Below are 23,279 nucleotides of genomic sequence, written 5' to 3' on the forward strand. Positions count from 1 at the left end.
TAAATGGACTGTAGTGTGTTTCTGCAAAAAGAACCAAAAAATGCATAGGTGTGAATCAGGCCATAGACTAGCAGATTAAGATGTACTTGACTAACAAATTGCAGCCAAACTTCAGCTAACATTTAAAGTGGAGTTCCGCCCCCCCCCCCCCCCAAAAAAAAAATTAAAAGTCAGCAGCTACACATACTGTAGCTATTGACTTTTAATATTAGCAAACTTATCTGTCCTGGAGTCCAGCGATGTTGGCACCGCAGCTATGTTTCCATCGGCTGTCGGGTGCTGCCGCTGCCATTGCCGGTAACGGAACCCGTCAGTGAAGCCTTTTGGCTTCACGGCCGAGTCCCTACTGTGCACGCGCAAAGCGCGCTGCGCTGGGTAATTGGCCAGGAAGCAGAGGGAGGAGTGGGGGGGGTGGACCTCTGATGTCCCTTGCCGCGGCAAGGTCCGACGGAAGTGGGGACAGGGTACCTGTCAAAAATAGGTACCTGCTCCCCCTTGAAAGGTGCCAAATGTGGCACCAGAGGGGAGGAGGAGAAAGACAAGCGGAAGTTCTACTTTTGAGTGGAACTTTGCTTTAATAAGCAGTTACAGCAAACATTTTTTTTTTTCACTTTTGGGAAAAAGGTTTTACATAAGTAAATAAAAAGTGACTATTGTAAGCACCTCTGTCAGTGGTAATTGGTTTGTCTCCAGCATGTAACTGCTATGTCTGCAGAACAACTTGAACTGTTGAAAAACAACTTACTTACATGCCAGATCACAAGGTGAAAATAAAGGAAAGAAAGCCTAGAAAAAGTAAACTAATACAGCCGTCACATCTAAGAATTGGTAAGCTGCCATTTATTACCTTTTGTTTTTGGGTTTAATACCTCTTTAAATCTGAAACCACAAGCTCCCTAGGAGTTATTAGGGGGGTATGCTGACTACATTGCCTGTCCCAAAGATAGCAACAATAGCAGAAGCTTACAAATCTGAGTATGAAATATATCAAATATAGTGGAAGTATAATAATTAATGCCACTGGTAGCAAAGAGAGCGTCAATGCAAGAGAATTTGGGAGACAGGGACAGCATGTTGTCACCCTATACCAACAAGAGGCTTTATGGCACCTTGATGTAACATGTTAAAGATTATAGGAGCTTTTAGCACTCCATACATGTTTTTGACAGGTACAAACAAAGAAATACATACACTACAATAAGAGTTTTATGGAAAATACAGCAGTGGTCCCCAAAGGGCGGCCCATGGGCAAGATGCAGCCCTCTGCTTACCTTTACCGGACCTTGGGGCACTATTGTTCCCACTGACACCAATGATGAGGCACTATCCCCTCCCCCTCATGCAAACAAAAATAATCTTTATACCTCTCACTGACGTGACATCAATGATGGGGCACTATCCCCCCCACTATGCAGAAAAAAATTTTTTTATAACTCTCACTGAAGCCATCAATGAGGCACTACCCTCCCACTGACACCAACACTGGGGATTTATTCCACCCACTGACACCAGTACTGGGGCTTTATTCCTCCCACAGATACCAACACTGGGGCATTAATCCCCCTGCTCACACCAGCAATGGGGCACTATTGCTGCCATTGACACCACTGATGGGGCACTCTTCCTTCCATCTACACTAATTATGAAGCACAATGCCTTCCGCTGATAGCAACAATGGACCACAATTCCTCCTCCTACCGACCACAGGCATTAGGTCATTGATTACTCTCACTGGATCAACAACCCTGAGGCACTGTTTACTCCCACTGACCAGTGACACCGGGGCATTTTCTTTTCCACTGGTCACTGTCTAACCACCCTAAAGTCTGGAGGACAATGAACTAGTCCTTTGTTTAGAAAGTTTAGGGGCCACTGGGATAGCGGGTGGGAGAGCAAAGGCTTTATCTTGATGGATGAGCATCATTTAAAAGAGTATTACATTAAAAAAAAAAAAGAATAAAGAGAAACAAAGCAATTGTGTGTATAAAGTGCTAACTCAGCACATTTTATAGCTGATGCAATTGGACAGAAAGACATAGCCGCCGTTTGTACATCATGATTACACATGAATTACTGCAACACAATTTTATCTGATGCGAGCTCATCATCTGTGCAGCTGGTCTTCTACAGGCAAGGCACAAAACCTAACCACAAGTATGCGATGATAAAAGAAAAGCCCGCTTTCACGCCATGTGATCATGTCTGTGTGCACTTTTCTGATTAACACTATGAGGCCACAGACTATAGCTTGGACTCCCTTGTATGCCAACTTCCCTTGCTTGCCCTTTTGATGAAATGACAACTATTTTATATATCTTGTACAACTCTAGTGAGAATTCATACTACATAGTATATATAATATGCATGCATGACTCTCATAGGTGCACCTAGCCTATGCTTCATTATCCGAGTATTACCATTTTTACGCCATTTATGCATTCACTGACGTTAATGGTGCTATCCGCATTTTCCCAAGGGTCCAATTGGCAACCTCTATTTCTCCAGGGCACAGTAAGTTCCCAGTACTCCCTCAATCAGTGGTGACTAGACCCTTACGAGGTTCCACTCTAGTTATGATGGTGGGATTAAAGTGGGTCTAGCATAAGATAAGTGTTTTCATGATAGAAATGTGAACTGGTGTTTTAGATGGCAGAATACACCATACTGCTTTTAAATGTAAACATAACGAGAATTATATAAACTGTATATAAAACATAGTATGTAAACGAATAACAAGTACATAATTTTAAACAATTGGTCTAACAGACCAAATACAGCGCTTGCTGTGAACAATAGTAATAAATTTAAAACATCATTTCTGGTGAATATAAAGTGCAATATTGTTGGATTGAAATTATAAATCACACAAATATTAGTATATTTCGACTATAAATATATAAATAAACTAGGTAAAAATCAATTCCTGTGAATAAAGTGCATCAATCTTGAAAAGATTATACTGAATAAATAGTAATTAAAATAAAAACAGTGACTTGGTGATCAAGTGTAAAAACAAAAATTGTCCTTGGTGAGAGCGATTGTCCAAAGGTCATACAAAAGTGCTCGTGCTCAGGCTTGATAAATATAATCTCGGTTGTTTCTTATCCCAAGTGAATAATAAGTTGGGTCACTTACCGAATAAAGTGGGTACTGAATGCCATATGGCACCAGAACCAATCAAGCTTTGTAAGCCCCCTGGGCTCAGTGGATCTCCTCGAGATGTTATCCCATGGGCTGGCAACGGCCCCTCAGGCTCCCGTAATATTCGATCCAATTCAATATGGGGGAGAAAGAATGCTCCAGATAGTGTAGTATTTTAGATTAAGGCAATTTATTTACCCTTTTCGAGGGAAGCTCTGAAGACGTCAACGGAAGTGACAAAACGCGTCAGCTTGGAACTCATAGCGTGGGTACACAGGAATTTATTTTTTACCTAGTTTATTTAAATATTTATAGTCGAAATATACTAATATTTATGTGATTTATAATTTCAATCCAACAATATTGAACTTTATATTCACCAGAAATTATGTTTTAAATTTATTACTATTGTTCACAGCAAGCGCTGTATTTGGTCTGTTAGATCAATTGTTTAAAATTACCTCATTATTTCTACAGCAGCTGCTACCTCACATTTATTTATTTATTTATTTACAATTAGTAATCATTAATAGATTGCACAATATAACACATTTACCCTTTTTTCCAGTGGTGCATGGAAATATACTTGTATATTTGTATATTAAGCCCTTAAATCACATAACAGTAGTATATATTTTTATTACAGGTCCTTTCACATGGGCTTTCCGCCTAGCGGACTCAGTTTTGCTCAGCAGGGAGCGATCTGCCGATCCCCGCTGAGCAGGCGGTTGACAGGTCCATCTCCGCTCTCTGTGCTTAGACAGACCTGTCAGATTCCCCCTCTCCTCTATGGGAGATCAGATGAAAAAGAACCGCCTGTCCGTTTTCATCCGATCCTATCCAATCCGATCCTTATCGATTTCACGGAAAGGATCAGATCGGATAGCAGCGGGTGACAGCGGACATGTCACCGCTGATATCTGTTGCTCCATAGGGGTGAATGGAGCATCCAATCAGGTCCGCCTGAAAAAATTGACAGGCGGACCTGATCGGAAAGTGTGAAAGGACCCAAAGAAGTCTTAGGCTAGTCATGGATTGGGTCTCTAAGTGACTGGACTTTGCCTAGAAGTAGGTAAGAAAAGGTTGTTACTTAATAGTTTAAGGTTTGGTTCAGCTACAAAAGGTTGGGGTGGAACCTGACATGTCATAGAAATATAATCTTTCGGATTTATACATTAGAACTCTGTTCTAAAAATATTAAAGAGGTCACAGCACATACTTACAGTAATTTTAGATGCTGCATTTAGGGCCTCCACCCATCCCTGCAGATCCTCCTGGTCACTGGCCTGAAGAATGTACCTCTGAGATAAGGCATTGATAACTGGAGAAAATACAAAGCAAGGTTTTAATGTCATACACATTCACCATTTTAGTATATGCAGCTACAGAAAGCTTTTTATTATTAGGAAAAAAGAAAAGCGATAAAGGCAGCATTGCTGAATTTGAGCAACATGGCAGCTTAGAAATGAGAAGAAATGGGGTTCAGAGTTCATACCTAACCAGGGAACATTCAACATAAAGCACAAAAGTTCTGCTACAGCCTTTCCTTCCATGGGGCAAAAACAATTATAAGGTAGCTTATATCTGCCTAAACAGACCCAAAAGTGTTTGAATAAAGTCAATGCTGGAGTCCATACCCAGGGGCAGACTGGCAACGTTCAGCCCAGGGGGAAAGTACAAACCAAAGGCCCATGGTGCAGCATCTCGCTCCCCCTCCCACTCTCCCTCTTCACGTCCTCCTCCCTCCTCCTGCCCCCCCCCCCCATTCCAGGCTGAAGCCCTGCTCCAGGTACTCTCTACTCAATCCTGAATCCAAGTTCCCAACCTGGCCAGCAGAGGGTGGTTGGGGGGAGCTGGGACAGTTGAGTTGGGGCTGGCCAGGGGAGGAGAGTCTCCAGTGGGGCATGGAACCGGCCTCTGCTCAGACAGCAAACCATCTAAAGGTCTGCGCTGTCCTTGTCTTCAACCCGCACTCAGTAGGTCAGTGACGAGGACTTTTTACTTCTCTTCACCAGGAATCCTTTGGGCACGTCTGTGGCAGAAGCAGTGCAGCCTTTTTACAGGACATCAGAGCAGCCCAGGGGGCATTTGCCCCCCTATCCCCTGGCCCAGTCCTCCCCTGTCCATACCTAATACACATAGTTTATAAATTAAAAATCAAGTGGTCAAGTGAACAGCAGAAAGCGAACGAGTTTTGGCTTACAAAGCCCTACTCAAAAAGTGTAAATCATTAAAAAACATCAGGTAAATGCACAGAAATAGACCTTAGCTCACCCATTTATTCTTTCATAATTCATAAAATCAAAAAACAAGCAGAATTTCCTAAACTGTGAGCCCCTGTAAACCAACTGAAAGCTGGAATTAGGTTTGCATTGGGAGGACCTCCTCTGTAAACCAATGGCTAGGAGATAGAATTACTTATGTTAACTGGTCTTCATCACTGTTGTGATGTTCTATATTAGCAACAGGCAGAAAGGAGGTAGAGCACAGGTGGGGATCCCAAAAGTCTAAGGCTCCTTTCACACTATCCGTCCGTCGGACGAATTCCGTTTTTCTCAGCGGGGGATCGAGCCGCCGATCCCCCGCTGAGCAGGATGACAGCTGTGTCTCCGCGCTGTGTGCGGAGACACAGCTGTCAGTTCCCCATGCATCTCTATGGGGGAAATCGGATGGGAACGGACCGTCGGTCCGTTTTCATCCGATCCCATCCGATCCGATCCGCTGGACGGATGGAAAATAGGGTTTCCATCCGTCCAGATTTGACGGATCGGTTTGGATGTCAGCGGACATGTCTCCGCTGACATCCGATCCCCCATAGGAATGAATGGGGGGACCGTTCAGATCTGCCAAAAAAACGGACAGGCGGATTTGGACGGTCCGCCTGTGTGAAAGGGGCCAGGGTTCCACATAGCCTTCATTAGGCACATAATCCTGGGGGGCTGGGTGTGTCCCAAGAGTATAAGCAATACATTACAAAGAGAAGGTGGAGTAGTGAAACAGGGGAGGGGGGTGGCGTAGGTTCTGAAAGGTGTTGCCACTTTCATTAGGTACATAACCCAGGAGGTCTGGGTTCAAAAGTGTATAAGTAATACTTTACAAATCTTTTGGCAGAAAGTTTTTCTTTATATTTGGATCTAAATCTTAACGTATAACTAAAGGCAAAACAGTTTTTTCCTGTTTGGGACAGGAAGTGAAGAGAAATTTCCGCAATGGGGCACAGATGGCAAAAAAAATCTCACAGAGGTTATAACACTCCCTTGCTCTATCCACAATGAAAAAAAAAAAGTTTTGCCTATAGTTCTACTTTAGTTTAACTTAAACAGTTATGATCACTCTTGTATTGAAAGCTTTACTGGTTTAGCCACTAATAGGGACAGTTAGACATCTAATAAAAACGCCATGAAAAATTATAAGGCTGTATCAATTATAAGGTGATCGATTTCGATTTATGAGTGCCAAGTCTGTCAGCTGGATTGGTTTGGTGGGCTCCTCTTGCATATACATCATCGGTCTTTTGGAAATGCATGGTTTGGCATAAAAAGGTATTAGTCTTTTAGGACTTCACCTAGAAATTGTTAATATTGGCCCTTAACATTAGATGGCAAGTGGATACGCAGTACAATCTGACCGACAAGAATTCTTTATATTAACCCGCAAACTTGCCTAACCTGCATGTTTAGACCTTTGGGGGCTGGAGGGCGGAGATGAGAGGACAACCTCAGTGCAAGCTTATTCAAGGGGCAAAAATAGCAATCAGCTGAGAAATCTGTTTATCCTTCAACTAAAGTTTGACCTGGGGACATTTGTAGAAGTCACATACAATCAGTTTCTGACTCAAACATGACTGTAAGGAGTGGACAACAATTATCTCAGTTCTTCGGGCACCAGAAAAGGAAAATCTCAGGGCAGAACTATAGGAACTATTGTTTCTGATTTAAAGGTACATACTACAAGGGAGAGCACATCTTTGATTTAATGAGGATTGAAAATTCTTGGTATACCTTAATTCCACAACAGGTATTCAAATGAAAAAAAAAAGAGGCACAAACTGCTTAATTATGGATATGGCTAGGACACATTTAAGTGTTACACAGCACATAGACTTCTATGACTATGCAACCTCTCTACTCTGGACTGTCTGTTACTACTTGGTGAGTCTTGGTGAGTCTTGGAACAAAGTATTCGTATATAAGCTGTTGTGACCTCTAAAATACATCTTCCTTGTTCTCAGTTGGTGACTTCCTAAATGGAGCATCAATAAAAAAAATGATATCCTCGTGTCAAAAATATGTCAGCAACGGAAGCTTCCATATTTCTGTGCTGATTTTTTAAATTTGAGATTTCTAGACCGGCCAATAATTACCAGGACTCAGAAAATGACTTTAGGTCAGTCTGCTTCATTATTGCAAAAAAACATTCCCAAATGCTTACCTATGACCCAGAGTGGTCCTCCATCCAGGTCCGATATTTCAGTAATCCCTTGCTCCTTATAGCAGGACACCATGGCCCAGAAACTAGAAGCATGAGAGGTAGAGGCACTGATTCGTAATTAAGCAATGCTACTGGTCTCATGTCTCTAGGTATCCTTAATGACCCGTACACACGATCCGAAAATCAAACGCTTTTGAAAAGATCGGACGATAATCGGATCGTTAGTACACAGCTTACGAAAGGCGATCACGACAGTTCGCCCGATATTATCCGGTCATGCAAGCATAAAAATTTTGATCGTATTATAACACATCGTACGATAATCCTATTATCAGTATGTTGTTCGTCCGAAAAAAATGATGAGCAGTAGACAGCGCATGAGCTGAAACGAAAGAACGACCCGGAAGAAAAACCAGGGAAAGAAGAAAAATTGTTTAAAATCACACAATGACATTTAATAGGATTCTGGATAGCCAGAACACCAAGGATAGCTACTGGAAGGCTGGAATCCTCCATATTTGCAGTTATAGTACGGAACGTGCGAGTAAACGAGCGAATAAACGTGGCCAGACACGAAAATTCCAAACAGCTCGGCACGAAGGCGCTCAAGGCGTGGCTAGAGGGGTCACACGCACATGACATCATTTCCCCTCACACGCTACAGCGTGGTTACGCATACCGGAAGCTTCTGAATCATCGTCTGAGAAAATTCATATCAAAAGTAACCTCTCCCATTTGCGAATATAATTGAGAGTTCCTAGCAACCAAACAAAAACAGACGGAACGTCGTCCGATTTTCGGATTGTGTGTACTGGGTATTAGGCAGAAAAGTTTAAGGAACCGCTGGTATGCCAGACCTGGTGGGGGACCACTTGAGGTCACAGGAAAGAATTTGGGTGCTGTTTTCACTTTAGCTAAATGCAGGCAGTCTGGGGTCAGTCTCTGACTTAGGTCTGCTTTGCCAATTGCATATGTACATGATGTAGCCCTATAAACAAAACCTGAAATGATGAGGTGTTGTATGTTGCAGTTACGTGTGCTTTCACTGCTATACTGAAATCTGACTGGTTGCTGCGGACAACGTTAATGTTTCCAAACTCTTTCATAAATGCGTTTAGGCAACATACAGTGGCAGGATACAGGGATATATGATAACAATAGAAGGTAGGGTAAGCATATCAGAACACCAGAAGAGTAAATTGCTCCAGTAGTGAATGTAACCTGCACCCCTAGAAATAAAATTTATTTAAAATTGAATAGTAAATAAATGTAATGAAAGGAAAAAGCATGAAAACTGTGAGAAAAAGCTAAACACAAACCAAATCAGAGCCAGAGCTGTTCTTGCTAGCCATAAAATAAAAAATCAGATTTTCCCTTTTATCATAAGAGTGTCCCTAGCACAGTATGGTAGAACAGATAAAGAATATGAATAATTGTAAAGGGTAACAAGAACACATCTTCCCTCTTGCACATAGAAATATAGATTGCACTAGTATTACACTAGTAGCACTGTGGAGGAGGGGGAGGGGAAGTAGACACAGTATGTGGTTATTTCTCTAATAAAGATTTAGTGTATTTTGCACCATGATGGCCACAGACTTCAGAGTGAGGTCAGAAATATGAGTTTGATCCCAACTGCCAAATTATGATTTTGTAGAAAGGTTTTTCTATAAAGGTGCATGCTCAGATCACCTGATAGTGCAAGTCAATGTCAATTTGTAGAAAATATCCAACACATTCCGTCTCTATTTCTCCAAACATTGGTCAGGTGGGGGAGTATGGATGGCATTCATGACCTACAGTGGGTTGGAATGCTTAACAAATGTTTCATACAGCCTTGAGGGACACCCTAGGGTTATCTGCCTCCATGCTATTTGCCTGTTGTCATGCAGGCATTAGAAGACTATTGTGAAGTTTTACTCCATTTAAACTTTTACTACCTGATTCCTGCTATTACTTTAATGAACTAAAAAAAGACTCATCTGTGCCCCTCTCTGATTTGGCTTCACTTTGTTACTGAGGCCTAACTGTAGAAACAGAGACAAAGTCTGCAAATACTCATTTCATATCCAGGAATGCAATGCCTGGGAGTTCCCTCACTGGTGCCGACATTTCCTCAGCTTCTTCTGGGTGTGGGGGTCTTCATTCGTCTTGATTAGGGATGAGCTGAGGTGTGTTCTGATCCCACCAGGAAGCTTTCACTGTACAGGGCCAATCATAAGCAGCTAAGGCATTCCCTGTTCAACAAGCCGCACGTATACAAGGAGGATATATATGTGTGCCTGCGGAGCAGGGAATGCCTTGTCCACTTTTGACTGGCCCAGTGCAGGGACAGCATTACTATACAAACATGCCTTAGCTCATCCCTAGTCTTGAGTGACCAGCACAGGATGACGTAACTCATGCATATTCCCATGACAGTTCATTTAGCCCAGCACTGAGCTGTGCCAAGAAAGTACAATAAACTGTGCATGCAAAGCTCAGTGTACATTCTAAAGGAGATTGTGACCCGGCAGATAGGTTTGTGCCCTCTGCCCACACCTAAATGCCAGAGCATCCTGCACTGGGAATAAACGCTTGGTGTGCTTGGGACCTTAAGCTCTGACAACCGCCAAACCCCCAATCCAGTGAGACAGGACATCCACCAAGGCAAGATTATTGAAGCTTGGAATGGCACTTGGTGAATTACAGCCACAATATCAGAGAAAGTCAGGTCCCCTTAAAGTGGATGTAAACCCCATTCATGAAATTTGACCTGGGCACATATATATGTAGTGTTTACTTATCTCTCTCTCCAAAGTCCTAAGTCCTGTGTCTTTCTGCTACTCCGTTCCTCTGTTATCAGCATGATAACTTCTGACAAGTTCTCCGGCACAGGAGATAAAAGCAGGTGGAAATTTGTGTCGGGTGGGTGCATAGAGATAGATTAGCAGAGAGCTGGTCTATTCACAGCACACCTCTGCATGTTTCTTCCTTCCTCTGCCTATGTGGGGGCAGGGTGTGTGTCTTTCCTCTAATCCGCTATCACACAATGTATGGTAAGACTCCACACCCAGTGCTGGAACAGGAAAAAAAATTCTAACACAATGTTCACTTTCTAAACAGTGTAGAAAGTTGAAGACAGCAGATATACAAATACAACTTACGTAGGGAGATTTGTTTCATCTCTGTGTATCATCTGAGGCTGTTCACTTCACTGGGTATATGTGAGGGTTTACATCCACTTTAACAAAGAGAGGGTCACTGAAGGGGCTTTTCTGGCTCATAAAAGTAATAGCGGCCATCATATGGTGTCAGTCTTAGGAAAGTCTTTATTAAAAGTGAGTAGAGCTTAACTTTAAGTTGACAAAATATTTAGAATGACTGACTCAAATGCCTTGAGCACCTCAGAAGATCACTGTAACTGACACCAAATTCCACATATTAGCTTTCTTAGAGCTGCCATGGGCACATGCCTATACAAAAGGGTGGAATAATTGAATAGGAGATGGAAGTATAAAGGATAACTAGAGGCAAAACATTTTTTAGTTTTGGATATAGTGGAGATGGAATAAAACACCTATCAGGTTTTTACTATTGTGTGTACCCCCGTTAGGGAGATTCATTTGTTTGTCCTGTTTACTGTAATAACGAAAGAGCAAGTAAAAGAAAACCTTAAATCTGGGGTTGTCTCCAAATAAAGTAAAAGAGGGTAAATATTACAATGAGACATGAGACACTAGTTCTGGTGACCTGGGGGAGGTGGGTTAATTAATTTGCAGTTATGGATAAAAGAATAAGTAATAGAATAATGAATGTGGTGTGCTTGTGGCCTATTTGACACTGAGAGCTATTCTATACAGAAAAGTATTTGCAATAATATTGAGATTAAACATATTAAATGAATGAACAGGAAGAAATGCAGTCTGTGAAAACTTCAGTGCTTCCTCAAACTGGTGGTCTGAGGGAAAAGTGCCCCCTTAGACCTGATGGTCAGTAATGTGCCAATTTACATTGGTTGGTCAATTAGATTGGTGGTCAGTAGAGAAAGGCCCCTTGGATTGGTAGGTGAGGGACTTCCTTACATCAGTGGTCAGTTGGAAAAATGCTCATTACATTGGTGCTCAGTTAAAATCATGCACCCCCCCTCCCTAATTTTACAAATATTTAAAATAAACACTGGTGTCACTGGTAAATTATCTGAGAGGCAGAAATTGATCGCTGCTCCAAGAACTCTAGAAACCTTGGAGGAGCGTAACCCCTGTTGAGAAAGGCTCTATAACAGGGATCCTCAAACTACGGCCCTCCAGCTGTTGCGGAACTACACATCCCATGAGGCACTGTAAAACTCTGACATGCACACACATGACTAGGCATGATGGGAATTGTAGTCCCTGAACATCTGGAAGGCCATACTTTGAAGACCCCTGCCCTATAGTATTCCCTTTTGCTCTTCCTCCAATTGCTATATAAAAGTTTATATAGGGAGATTATGGAAGGGGCAGAGGAGTTTGGCTACAGAGAGTAACTAGACACTATTTAGAAGAGGAGAGGACTATGATGTGCAAGGAGGGAGTGGGCTATGCTAGGGAACCGACTCTCCTGAAATGGTCAAATATACTTCCAAGCTAAGAGGTATGTTCAACTCCAAAAAAAAATTATAAAAAGGAAAAACACTGCAACTGAGCATTTCAAATACTTAATTTTTCTGTGTTTTTATCTTAAATTTTTTAAGTTGGTGACAGGGTCTCTTTAAAGTATTGACATGGTCACTATGACAGCCCAGACACCAGAACATTCAAAGTATGGTCGTTTCTTGTGTGACAATTGTCCAGGAAAGTAGCTTAGACTTGCAGTGAGAAAGTGACAGTAGATTATTGTACCATGTTACCCTTTGATTATTGCAGAAACTTTGGAATTTAGGTGATACCCTTTATTGAATAAATTATGATTTAACTGGGTCTAAAATAAAGTATGTAATTACAATGCCAAAGTTTGTTTTAAAATTTCATTACCATGTCGAAAGAGGAGGAAATGAGGAACCAGGGGAGGTACAATATAAGCAGAATAAACTTCAGCTTTAAGTAATACCCTTTGTTGGCTAACTTAAGTTATTAAAAATGCAAGCTTTCAGGACCAGTTATGTTCCAGGCTTTATACATTTCACAACAATATAACTGCATAAAGCCTGAAGAAGGGATCTTAGGGGTCACCAAAGCTTGGGGGGTTCTGCTTTAAACTTTACACTTTCTGCATGGAGGAAGTAAAGGATCAATTTCCTCTTCCCCCAAAGCTACCTGGTTCCCCACTCATAACCCTATCAGTGCCACCACCATTGCTCAGGGATGCAGCCTGGCCTGGAATCCCTTTGTGATCCTATGAGTTTTTAGTACCAAGGAACGACACATCGCTTTTTGAAACTCAACAGAGGTTCCTTGTTGAAGCTCAGCTTTTTTTTTTTAGGGAGGGGGGGTGTTCTGAGTGAGCCAACAAGCTGCAGTGGTGGGGTGGGGGGGTCATAATATGAAGAGGGTTTCCTCTTTCTGCCTGACAGTGGAAAACCTCATTACCGCCTACCAGCTCCTCTGTCTTATCTCACGGTAATATTTTACAGCGGGTAGAGGAGAAATTGAGAAGATAAAGCAGGAAGAGATAAAGCCGAGGTATAAAGGTGCTGGTTTTACAGTTAAATCAAGAACATTTCCTCACCAAAACAAAATGTCATCTTTGCTTTTTGTTTCACAGCAGCAGTGCCAACCTGATGGGAAACAAGACGGGTTATTAACTCAACACCAATTATAGAATGTGACATTTATCCATGCAATAAAATGAAGGAAGGCTCATTTATATATGTGTTAGAGAACTATTTAAAGAGACAAGGTAATCTTTATTTGTTTCCTACAGAGCCGTAGACTATGACTCAGCACTAGGCTTTATTAGAGGCGGTATGTCGGTGTGATAACCTTATCTACAGCCAAATACATACACACTTAAATCAACATATGGAAGTCACATTCACAGGACCTGGAAGATAAGAAATTGTCAGTTACCAATAGCAACTAATCAGATCCCAGCAAACGTATCATTTTAATACAAACAAGCCCCCACACCCTGCATTGGGGAATCCTCCGGAGTCTATATTTAGAATATCTTAAGCCCAAACCTTTTCTTTTTATTTTGGATAGAGAAGGGAATGGATATACCCCCTGTGAAGTTACAGTAAACTCAGCCGTAGATGGATCGAAACTTGGCTGGTTCAGCAGATACTGTTGGGCAGGCTGGTTGTACAGAAGTTGATCTCTGAATTGACTTCCGTATAACCAACATGTTGGAAAAAGTTTGCTTGATCAGTGCCAACAGCTATAGTCACATTACAACACCTCTGAGGGAGGGATTCCCCATCTACCGTATGGATGGGGGAATCGATTTATATTCTTTCGTTCAACCTGCTGGTTGAACAAAAGAAAATGAATCATGTATGGCCTGCCCAAGGCTAGTCACAGATACACTTTTTTTCCTTCAGCCAGTGATCTTAATGGAGAAGTACAGCCAAAGCTCGTTTGGCTGTACTTCTCCTGTGGATCACAGGAATGCTCTACGTTCTGCACTCCTGTGAACTGTTTTCAGCAGGCAGCGGCCTGAAGCTCGCTGTCGGCTGACATCACAGAGCCTGTCTAGGCCCGGGCTAGATTGCGACAATAAAATTGGGATCCACCCTTATGCCTGGACCAGCACCTCGCTCAGCCTCTCAGGGAGCAGCTGAGAGCCTGAGCCGGATGCTCCCACCCCCTTCACAGCCCTGACAGTCATCAGCTCTCTGCTCAGGGAGCAGCTGAGAGCCTGAGCCAGATGCTCCCACCCCCTTCACAGCCCTGACAGTCATCAGCTCTCTGCTCAGAGAGCAGCTGAGAGCCTGAGCCAGATGCTCCCACTCCCTTCACAGCCCTGACAGTCATCAGCTCTCTGCTCAGAGAGCAGCTGAGAGCCTGAGCCGGAAGCTCCCACCCCCTTCACAGCCCTGACAGTCATCAGCTCTCTGCTCAGGGAGCTCTGAGAACCGAGCGATAGGCGGTGTTTGAATGCTCGGTTCTCAGTCTTAGAGCTGGCGGGGGACCGATACTGCATCCAGCTAGGTAAATATGATTCTGCAAAAAAAAAAAAAAAAACCCATACTTCTCTTTTAATGAAAAAGAAAATTAACAGATTCCACCATCCACACAATCAACTTCGGATGAGTGGGAATGGCCACGCACGGATCTAAAGTCAGCTAGTCCCTGGTGAATTGGTCAAACTTTGACCCATCTGTGGCCAGCTTTAATCTGTACAAATTAGGGAAATCCCCTCTTAGACATCTGTCACAGGAATACGTGTCACCATTGGAAAATGTCCCCTCTATCCCTCTTCTTGGTACAATATGAAATATGAAATTATGTCAAATAATAAGTATTTCTCTAACTTTGTCATGAAGTTTACTGAAACACTGCAGCTGACATTTTCAAAGACTAAAGATAGAAGGTGGAAGTAGTGCGGAATAAGAGGACGGGAAGTTAGTCTTGTGATATAAGCTTTCACCCCCCACTGCCCCACCTTCATCTGAAAATGGAATGCCAGCCAAAAAACCTTTCTCCCAGTTTCGGATAGCGCAGGGAAAAGCTGAAGCGGACCTTAGACTAAAAGAGTGCATTTGTTTCAAGCTTTCCACACATTCTAAAATGCTGCAGTACATTAAAAAAAAAAAAAAAAAGGAAAAAGAAGCCACAAGGACTCCAATCAACTTTTCCTTAAGGGCATTCCTTGTGCCAAATCGTTTACATCATTGGAGAAATGTTAAAATAAAAATTGATTTTATTCAGTACAAAATAATTAATTAAAAAAGGTAACAAACACCTAAAAAAAGTGCTATACCTGTATATAAAACTTACTTCAAGAACCTGATGAAGGGCTCATAACAACATCTTCTACAGCAACAAGGGCATTGGTATGCTTGCTAAATAAATAGACATTTACAGATGTACATCAAATGTATTAAACTCAGGATCCTTCAACGCATTTGATGGACAATTCTACTTCTTCAGAAGGAATATTAAAGAGTATTAATTTATCATGTCATATGTTAACATTTTGAATCAAAAGCTATAAGCTGTGTGTCTGCACCACCAACATGTAATAGAAGTGGAAGGGGGGACCCCAGGAGCTACTAAGGTGGAGATCCAGGAACACCGCATAGAAGTACCCATGTGGATATTGGCTATTTTTATGATGCTGTAAGTACAGATTCCATCAGATCTCACATTTCTCTCATTAAAGTTGTAATTAAAGAGTAATTCCAGGCATGGGTATTTTCTACATAAAAACATTGGTCCAGCTTGGATCAATGTAACAATGCATATTCCTGGAAGCTGGAAATCCCTGAAGAAGACTTTGCTACTCCAGTGATCATTCAGAACATGTTTTGCAAGAAATCATTGTTTGTTCCTCTGTGCTGAGTGGGTCAAATTGGAGTGGTTTCATAATTATCTATCAGCTGTGGCAGCTGCAGAGCTCTAATGAGGAAAGCTGCTGGGCCTGCATCCCTTTAGACGTGTTCCTTTTGGAAGTATCTCACCAAAAATGACATTTTTGTTGCAGGGGATGCCAGAAATCTGACTTGTATCTGAGGTAGACTTCTGGGAAAATTTGTGAGCCAATCACACAAGCAGGAATGATGTTTGTGGGGTGTGGTCAGTATACATTCTGTGTACAGAACCCCTCCAGGTAGCCATATTGCATTGTATTTTCAGAAAATTACAACAGCTGCAGATTGAAAAGGAAAGGTCATTTTTAATAACATTCAATTACAATATGACTTGTGTCGCAATTGTATACGCTATATTGTTTTTTCTTTATTTGATATTTTTTTTCCCCCACTAAAGTGGAGTTACCCTTTAAGTGCCTTGCACTTCCTATGGTGTCATGATCACTTGGATTGGCTCTGAAGATCAGAAGCTTGTTATACAAAAAATATTCTGAGATCTTGGTTCCTAATTTTTAAAGGTCATTCAGATCAGTATTTAGAAGAGTTTATGCAAAATCCCTTTAAAAAGCCCAACTCCAGCCAAACTTATATCAGCGGGAGGCTTTCCCTCATTTCCTGTTCTGGTGGCACTTCCTTAGGATGTGCAGATGTCACTGGGTCAGGTAGGCACATATAACAAATCAAAAATTTCCTGAAGCTCTAACCCTTTCTCATGTACTAAAGTGTGTCTTTGCCTGCATTCCCATTGAAGAGATTTCCCATCACTTCCTGTACAAAGAGGAAGTTAGGGAAACTCTTCCCAAAAGGCAAGGGAAACTTGACAGGCTCTGCACCTTCCCCACCCTATGTACTGTACCATCTGAAACAATTGAGTACTGTCCATAATACCTTTTTTTGTACTAACATCCAATTTTTCAGGACAAGCTTTAGGGGTGTGTACCTTTCCTTAATCAGTACTGCTTAGTCCTTTAAGACGGGGACACAACCCGAAAGCTTGTCCCAAAAAATTTGATGTTATTACAAAAAAAAAGTATCATGGACAGCACTCAATTTTTTTCTGTTGCAAGTGCACTAAAATCGCAAGAATCACCTGTAGTATCTAATAGTAGTTGATCACATTCAATTGAACCTGTTCTGTAACGTTGAAGACATTTTACGCCTTATCCAAGCTACTTCTTCAGTTCTAACGAGGCTCTGTTCACATCTTGGCGTCCCGGATCCAAAGTGCAGGATGGCACCCCGATAGTAGGGCGCAGTTTGGGCGCGATTGTCGCCCAACGAATCACAGTAAAATCACGCAAACAGAATCGCGGGACGCCTGTCACCCAAAATAACGTCTTTTGGGCAACAGGCAGCCTGCGATTCTGTTTGTACAATTTTACCGGACGACAATCGTGGCAAAATTACGCCATGATTGGGGTGCCATTGGAAGTGACGGGGATTGCAAGGACGTCCGGCAATTTGCCGTGATTCGGGTTCACGGGCAGAATCAGGGAGACTCTGCCCTCAATATGGGACGCCAAGATGTGAACAGAGCCTTAGAGTTAGGAATATACTTCTGCATTTATACCTTACAAGGGGAACTTCCCCACCTAATCAAAAAAAAAAGGAACCCAAAACTTTTGGAGTTTGCTGGGCATAAAATTAGCAGATCATACACATACCAGTACACAACTTTTTTTTTTAACCTGCGTTGGATTATGAAACTACTATTATATTACAAAATATATTATAATATATTTTATTACAAATATATTATTATTTGTATGGTTAGATGAATACTCAGAGTAACAGGGATTTAGGAACATTTTTTAGGGTACCTTTGCTTCTCCTTTAGATACATCTGCTATACTATATACTTTATATTTCACAATCTGCTCTTTGTCATACCTCTGGTATGGGCTAACAGCAGCATGTAGCCAGCTTTATACATTACTTCATAGTACTTTCCCTCATCCTAGGTAACCAATTATATATTGTATCTTAATAGCCATAAGCATTTTTCAATTGTTCTATTTAAACAGCCCAAAGCATTTCCTTGATTTGTAAACCAGTGTTTGCTTTCAGAATGACAATAAAATTGCCATACATTTGCAGATTATACTCTCGTTTGAATATAAATAATACATAATGCCGGTTAGCAACATGTTGTATTAACTGACAAAGCCCCCTAATATAAAGGCATAAATAATGTCTCAGTAATACGAGTGCTAACATGTTCTGGGCTGATTTCCCAATTCAGACATGCTTGCTCATACACTCTCACTTCCTCATACAGACTTCCTTTACTCGTGGCTCACAGCATTTTCTTGTGCCTGCTCAGATGGCTCGCTGATCTGTCCGGCTCATGGTTTTCCCCTCTGCTGTCAGCAGGCTCAGGGGTATTGTCCTTGTAGAAATCCCATTGTGAAGCACCCAAGTCATCACAGATAAACTAGAAGATAGGACTGGTGATTGCACCATGACTAATGCCTTTCAGGATTACTCCATTGTCACTTGAATATTGCTAATCTGTGTATTCCTGACACTTAAAGGGTAACTCCACTTTCGTGTGAAAAAAAAATCAGCATACAAAAAAAAAAAAAACAATATAGTGTATACAATTGCAACACAAATCATATTGTAATTGAATGTTATTAAAAATGATCTTTCCTTTTCAATCTGCATCTGTTGTAATTTTCTGAAAACGCAATGCAATATGGCTACCTGGAGGTATTCTGTACGCAAAATGTATACTGACCACACCCCAGAAACATAATTTCCTGCTTGTGTGATTGGCTCACCAATTTTCCCAGAAGTCTGCCTAAGATACAAGTCAGATTTCTGGCATCCCCTGCAACAAAAATGTCATTTTTGGTAGTATACTCCCAATAGAAACACGTCTAAAGGGATGCAGGCCCAGTAGATTTCCTCATTAGAGCCCTGCAGCTGCCACAGCTGATAGATAATTATGAAACCACTCCCATTTGACCCACTCAGCAAAGAGGCACAGAGGAACAAACAATGATTTCTTTAGAATAACAAAAGGTATGAATCTGCAACAAAGTTTGTTAAAATCCTTGTAATGTACATAGATCAATCAGAGGGGAATGTTTTTTTCTCAACAAAAGTGGAGTTACGATTTAATAAGGGTTCATCTATTTCACAAAGGCTTTCTGATCAGGTCTGACATCTGCCACCACCTGATCCAATCCTGTACGCAAAATCCAGATAGATGCTGGTCCTATTTTCCATCCGTCTGGCGGATCAGATAGAATGAAAATGCACAGGCGGTTAGTTTCTACCCTATTTCCCCATAGAGAAGGGCGTAACTGTGTCCCTGCTGAGTAAGTGGATCCTGTTAAGTGGAGGCGCCCGCATGAAAAGGACCTTATACAGTAAAAATGCACAAGAAGCAAAGGCACAAAGTGCGGAACCAACATCAACAAATAAAGGTCTCTCTTAGGGCCTGTTCACACCAGGTGCAGTAGGACTGTAGTGGGTGATTATTCCAGCGATGCTCCAACACAAGACAATGTAAAAGGCCTTGTCTCCTACCTGGCTGGTTCACAAGTGTGGTTACTAGAGTACAGCGGCAGCCTGTCATTGATGTGTACTGACAGCTTTACACAAACAACTGTACCCCGGGGTGCAGAAATATTTAATTCTATTGACAATGTATGGCCCTCTGCAGCCGCATGAATGAGCTCTTAGGCTGGCCAAACACAGTTCGAACCCTTAATGGGCAGGTTGAATCTACCAAGATGATTGATCGATCAACTTGGGTACAACCAGCCTGCCAGATTTGCTTCCGATTATCGCAAGCGGATGCTATAGCCACTAGCACTAATCACTGTCTTCTCCCGGTGGGGATGGCAACCCAAAATAAATTTGTACTGTCTATGAGCTGCCTTAAAATGTTACTAAACCCACAACAGTAAAATCAGTCTGTATATTCAGTAAAGCATGCTTGTTATACTCGCTGTGGAACCTAAGGGGTTAATCCTCCTAATTGTGTAAAAAGGCTGTTTTATCCTGTCTTCTCTGATTCTTCCCTTCTTCCACTGTCCCCTGATAATTCCCTGGTAACACAGAGTCTATGGAGTCAGGCTGCCCATGCTCAGTTTGGCGTATATTGCTAGAGAGGTTTTTTTTTTCTTGGAAGAGTGCATGTGATCAGCACAGGGCCAATCAGCACTGTCCAGACAGAGGGTCAGGAGTCCTGCAGTCTCATAGGATGGTCAGAAAACTCCTCCTACAAGCTTTAACCAGTGCTTGGCTGGACACTGATAGAAGTCACAAGACTGCTCTAACTGCTGATGAGAAAAACTGGATTTTTGACTTACCGTAAAATCCTTTTCTCTTAAGTTCATTGACAGACGCAGTCCTCTGATCCATATCAGTAGGCTTATACTTCCCCCTACAGGAGTAGGACACTAGGCAGAAAAGAAGTTCTGGCTACGCCTATGGGCAGTCCCAGAGGGTACACCCTCTCTCTTCCTGCATAGGATGTCAGTTTTGTATCAAAGCAGTGCCAGAAAAGTAACACCAACCCAACTCAAAATAGAGGGGCGGGTACTGCGTCCATCAATGAACTTAAGAGAAAAGGATTTCGCGGTAAGTCAAAAATCTAGTTTTCTCTATCGTTCATGGACGGACGCAGTCCTCTGATCCCAAAAACAGTGCCATAAAATGAGGGGTGGGAACAGCATAAAAAAACAAGTCCCCAAGGCTAAACATAGCCAACCAGGCAACATAGGACTCATCAGAACAAAAGATGAGGCCCACCTGAAACAAACAGTAAACACCCTCAAGGAAGGCCAAAAAGCCCTCCAGATAACAGCCAGCAAAACATTGCGGCCAAAAGAGGCATCTGCAGATGCCAGCTCATCCACCTTATAAAATTTGGTAAAGGTGTGAATAGACGACCAGGTAGCCGTCTTGGAACCTGAAGCACAGATGCCTGTATGGCAAAAGCCCAGGAAGCACAGAGTAGAATGCGCTGAAACCAGGAAAGGTAGGACCTGACCCTTAAATGAATAATCCTGCACCACCGTCTGTCCGATCCATCTGGAAACAGTCTAAGCAGATGCAGGCAGCCCTGTTCTTGGCCCATCCGTGAGTACAGACAACGAATCTGACTTACATAAAGACTCAGTAGTCGCCAAGTACACCTTGAGTGCCCGAACTATATCCAGAGTACGCAATGCACATTCCTTAGGATGTTTGGGCTTAGGACACAAAGATGGTAATACAATGTCCTTGTTCAAGTGAACACTAGAAACCACCTTCGGAGAGAAGGACGGATCCAGATGAAGTACCACTTGTCTCCATGACCCAACATATAGGGAGAATGACAGGACAACGTGTATCCGGAGAAAAAGACTAGCTAGTATAAAACTATCTACATAAAAAAAAAATGTTAATGCCAGGACCAAAGATCCCAGCCAGGAACTAGGTCCTTTCTCCTGACTAGGCAGATTAAAACTGATATCCTATGCAGGAAGAGAGAGGGTGTACCCTCCGGGACTGCCCATAGGCGTAGCCAGAACTTTTTTCTGCCTAGTGTCCTACTCCTGTAGGGGGCAGTATAACCCTACTGATATGAATCAGAGAGAACTGCATCTGTCAATGAACGATAGAGAAAGGTATTTACTAAAATGATTGCATTTCTATATTCTGTGTACTGTAGGAGACCAGATATAGTAAATGCAGGGTCCTGGGTTTAGTAACACTTTAAGGCCCGTACACACTATGAGAAAATCAGAAGAAAACAAAAAGAGGCATGATCTTTTTGATTTTCATATAGTGTGTACAGAACCTTTGGCACCCAATTCCGACTTTGTAAACGAAAATATCCGAAGAGACAATCTCCAAAATTTTTCTCATACGTGAACAGAACAAAGATTTGTATTTAATTTGTACCGTTTTTGTATGAGAAATATCAGATAGGAAAGACTATGTTGTGTGAGAATTTTCGTACATTATTTCTATCCTCAGTTCTGACACACAGAGGGAAAATCGACGAAAGGTTCCCCACCTTCACTACATGCTTCCTTTTCTAAAGCCCTGTACACACGATCAGATTATCGAAAGATCTGTCGTCCGTTTTTTGTGGCATGCTAGTCTGATGTGGAAAGTGAAGAGGTTATTTTCATACGAATTTTCCCATACGACAGAATTCTACTTCAGAAGTGATGTCAGGTGTTGGATTTTTTGTATGTGTTCTTTCGTCTCTGAGCATGCCTAGTCTTGCTCTTAAAGAGGAAGTAAACCCTCATCTGCAACTTTTACCTATAGGTAAGCCTATGATAAGGCGTACCTATAGGTACTGTAAATATCTCCTAAACATGTACCGATAAGGAGATATTTACCTTAAATGCAGCCAGTGACATCACTGGCGCATGCGCTCTGAAGGAACGGACGCTGGTGCCGTTCCTTCAGAGCGCCGTCCCGTGACCATCGACTCCCGCGTGCATGCGCGGGATTGATGTAATCGTGGGTTCGGCAAATCAGATGGCCGGATGCCGCGATCCCGGAAGACGGGCGACTGAACATGTCGCCCATCATACAGGTAAGCGGGCGACACGGTGGGCGCTCGTTCTAAGGTAAGTATTTCATAATGAGCTAGTATGCGATGCATACTAGCTCATTATGTGTTTCTCTTTCAGGTTGGAAAAAAAATGTTTTTAATGAGTTTACAACCTCTTTAAGATTTTTTTCCGTCGAAAACTGTACTAATGAGACTAAAATCGGACGTTGTGTTGGCAGACGATAAAAATTTTATAGCCTGCACATCAGGATATTTTCGGCTAAAAAGTCGGTGTTGGCTGTCGAAAGCACCATACTAACAATCCGAAAATCGGCAGATCGGTCGTCAGACGAAATTTCCCTTCAGATTTTCTTATCGTGTGTATGGGCCTTAACGCTGTTTTCTCCATCACTGCAAGTGCACTCTATTGTGTACAAATCATCAGGGGGATTCAGCAATTAATTAACAAATCTACTTAGCAAACACGAATCCTATGGGGAGGAGTGTTGACTAACTTGCTAAGTGTTGCCTGACTGCTTAAAACTATGCTCCAGGCACATTTAAATAATTAAAAAAAGCCCTGTAATCCAATTATGTATTCATTTATTCCATCATTAAATAAACTTGTAACTGAAACTTTTATAAGTGCCTGAATAGGTCCTAATATTAGCCTCCAGTTATCGCTGAGGCCCAGTTCATACT

General features: G+C 42.0%; 1 protein-coding gene across 1 annotated transcript in view; it reads right to left on the reverse strand.

The window, feature by feature from the left end:
• Positions 1–23,279, reverse strand: part of PLEKHA2 (pleckstrin homology domain containing A2) — a 161,627-nt gene that overhangs the window by 98,107 nt on the left and 40,241 nt on the right. The window contains exons 4-5 of the mRNA XM_082255228.1: positions 13,261–13,309; positions 4,365–4,462 (exon numbers count right to left, since the gene is read on the reverse strand). Of these exons, the coding sequence (XP_082111354.1) occupies positions 4,365–4,462; positions 13,261–13,309 (147 nt within the window). The remainder of the gene's footprint in view (positions 1–4,364; positions 4,463–13,260; positions 13,310–23,279) is intronic.

This window comes from Pelophylax lessonae (genome assembly GCF_965119305.1).
Source record: "Pelophylax lessonae genome assembly, chromosome: 4".
In the NCBI taxonomy this organism is placed as follows: domain Eukaryota; kingdom Metazoa; phylum Chordata; class Amphibia; order Anura; family Ranidae; genus Pelophylax; species Pelophylax lessonae.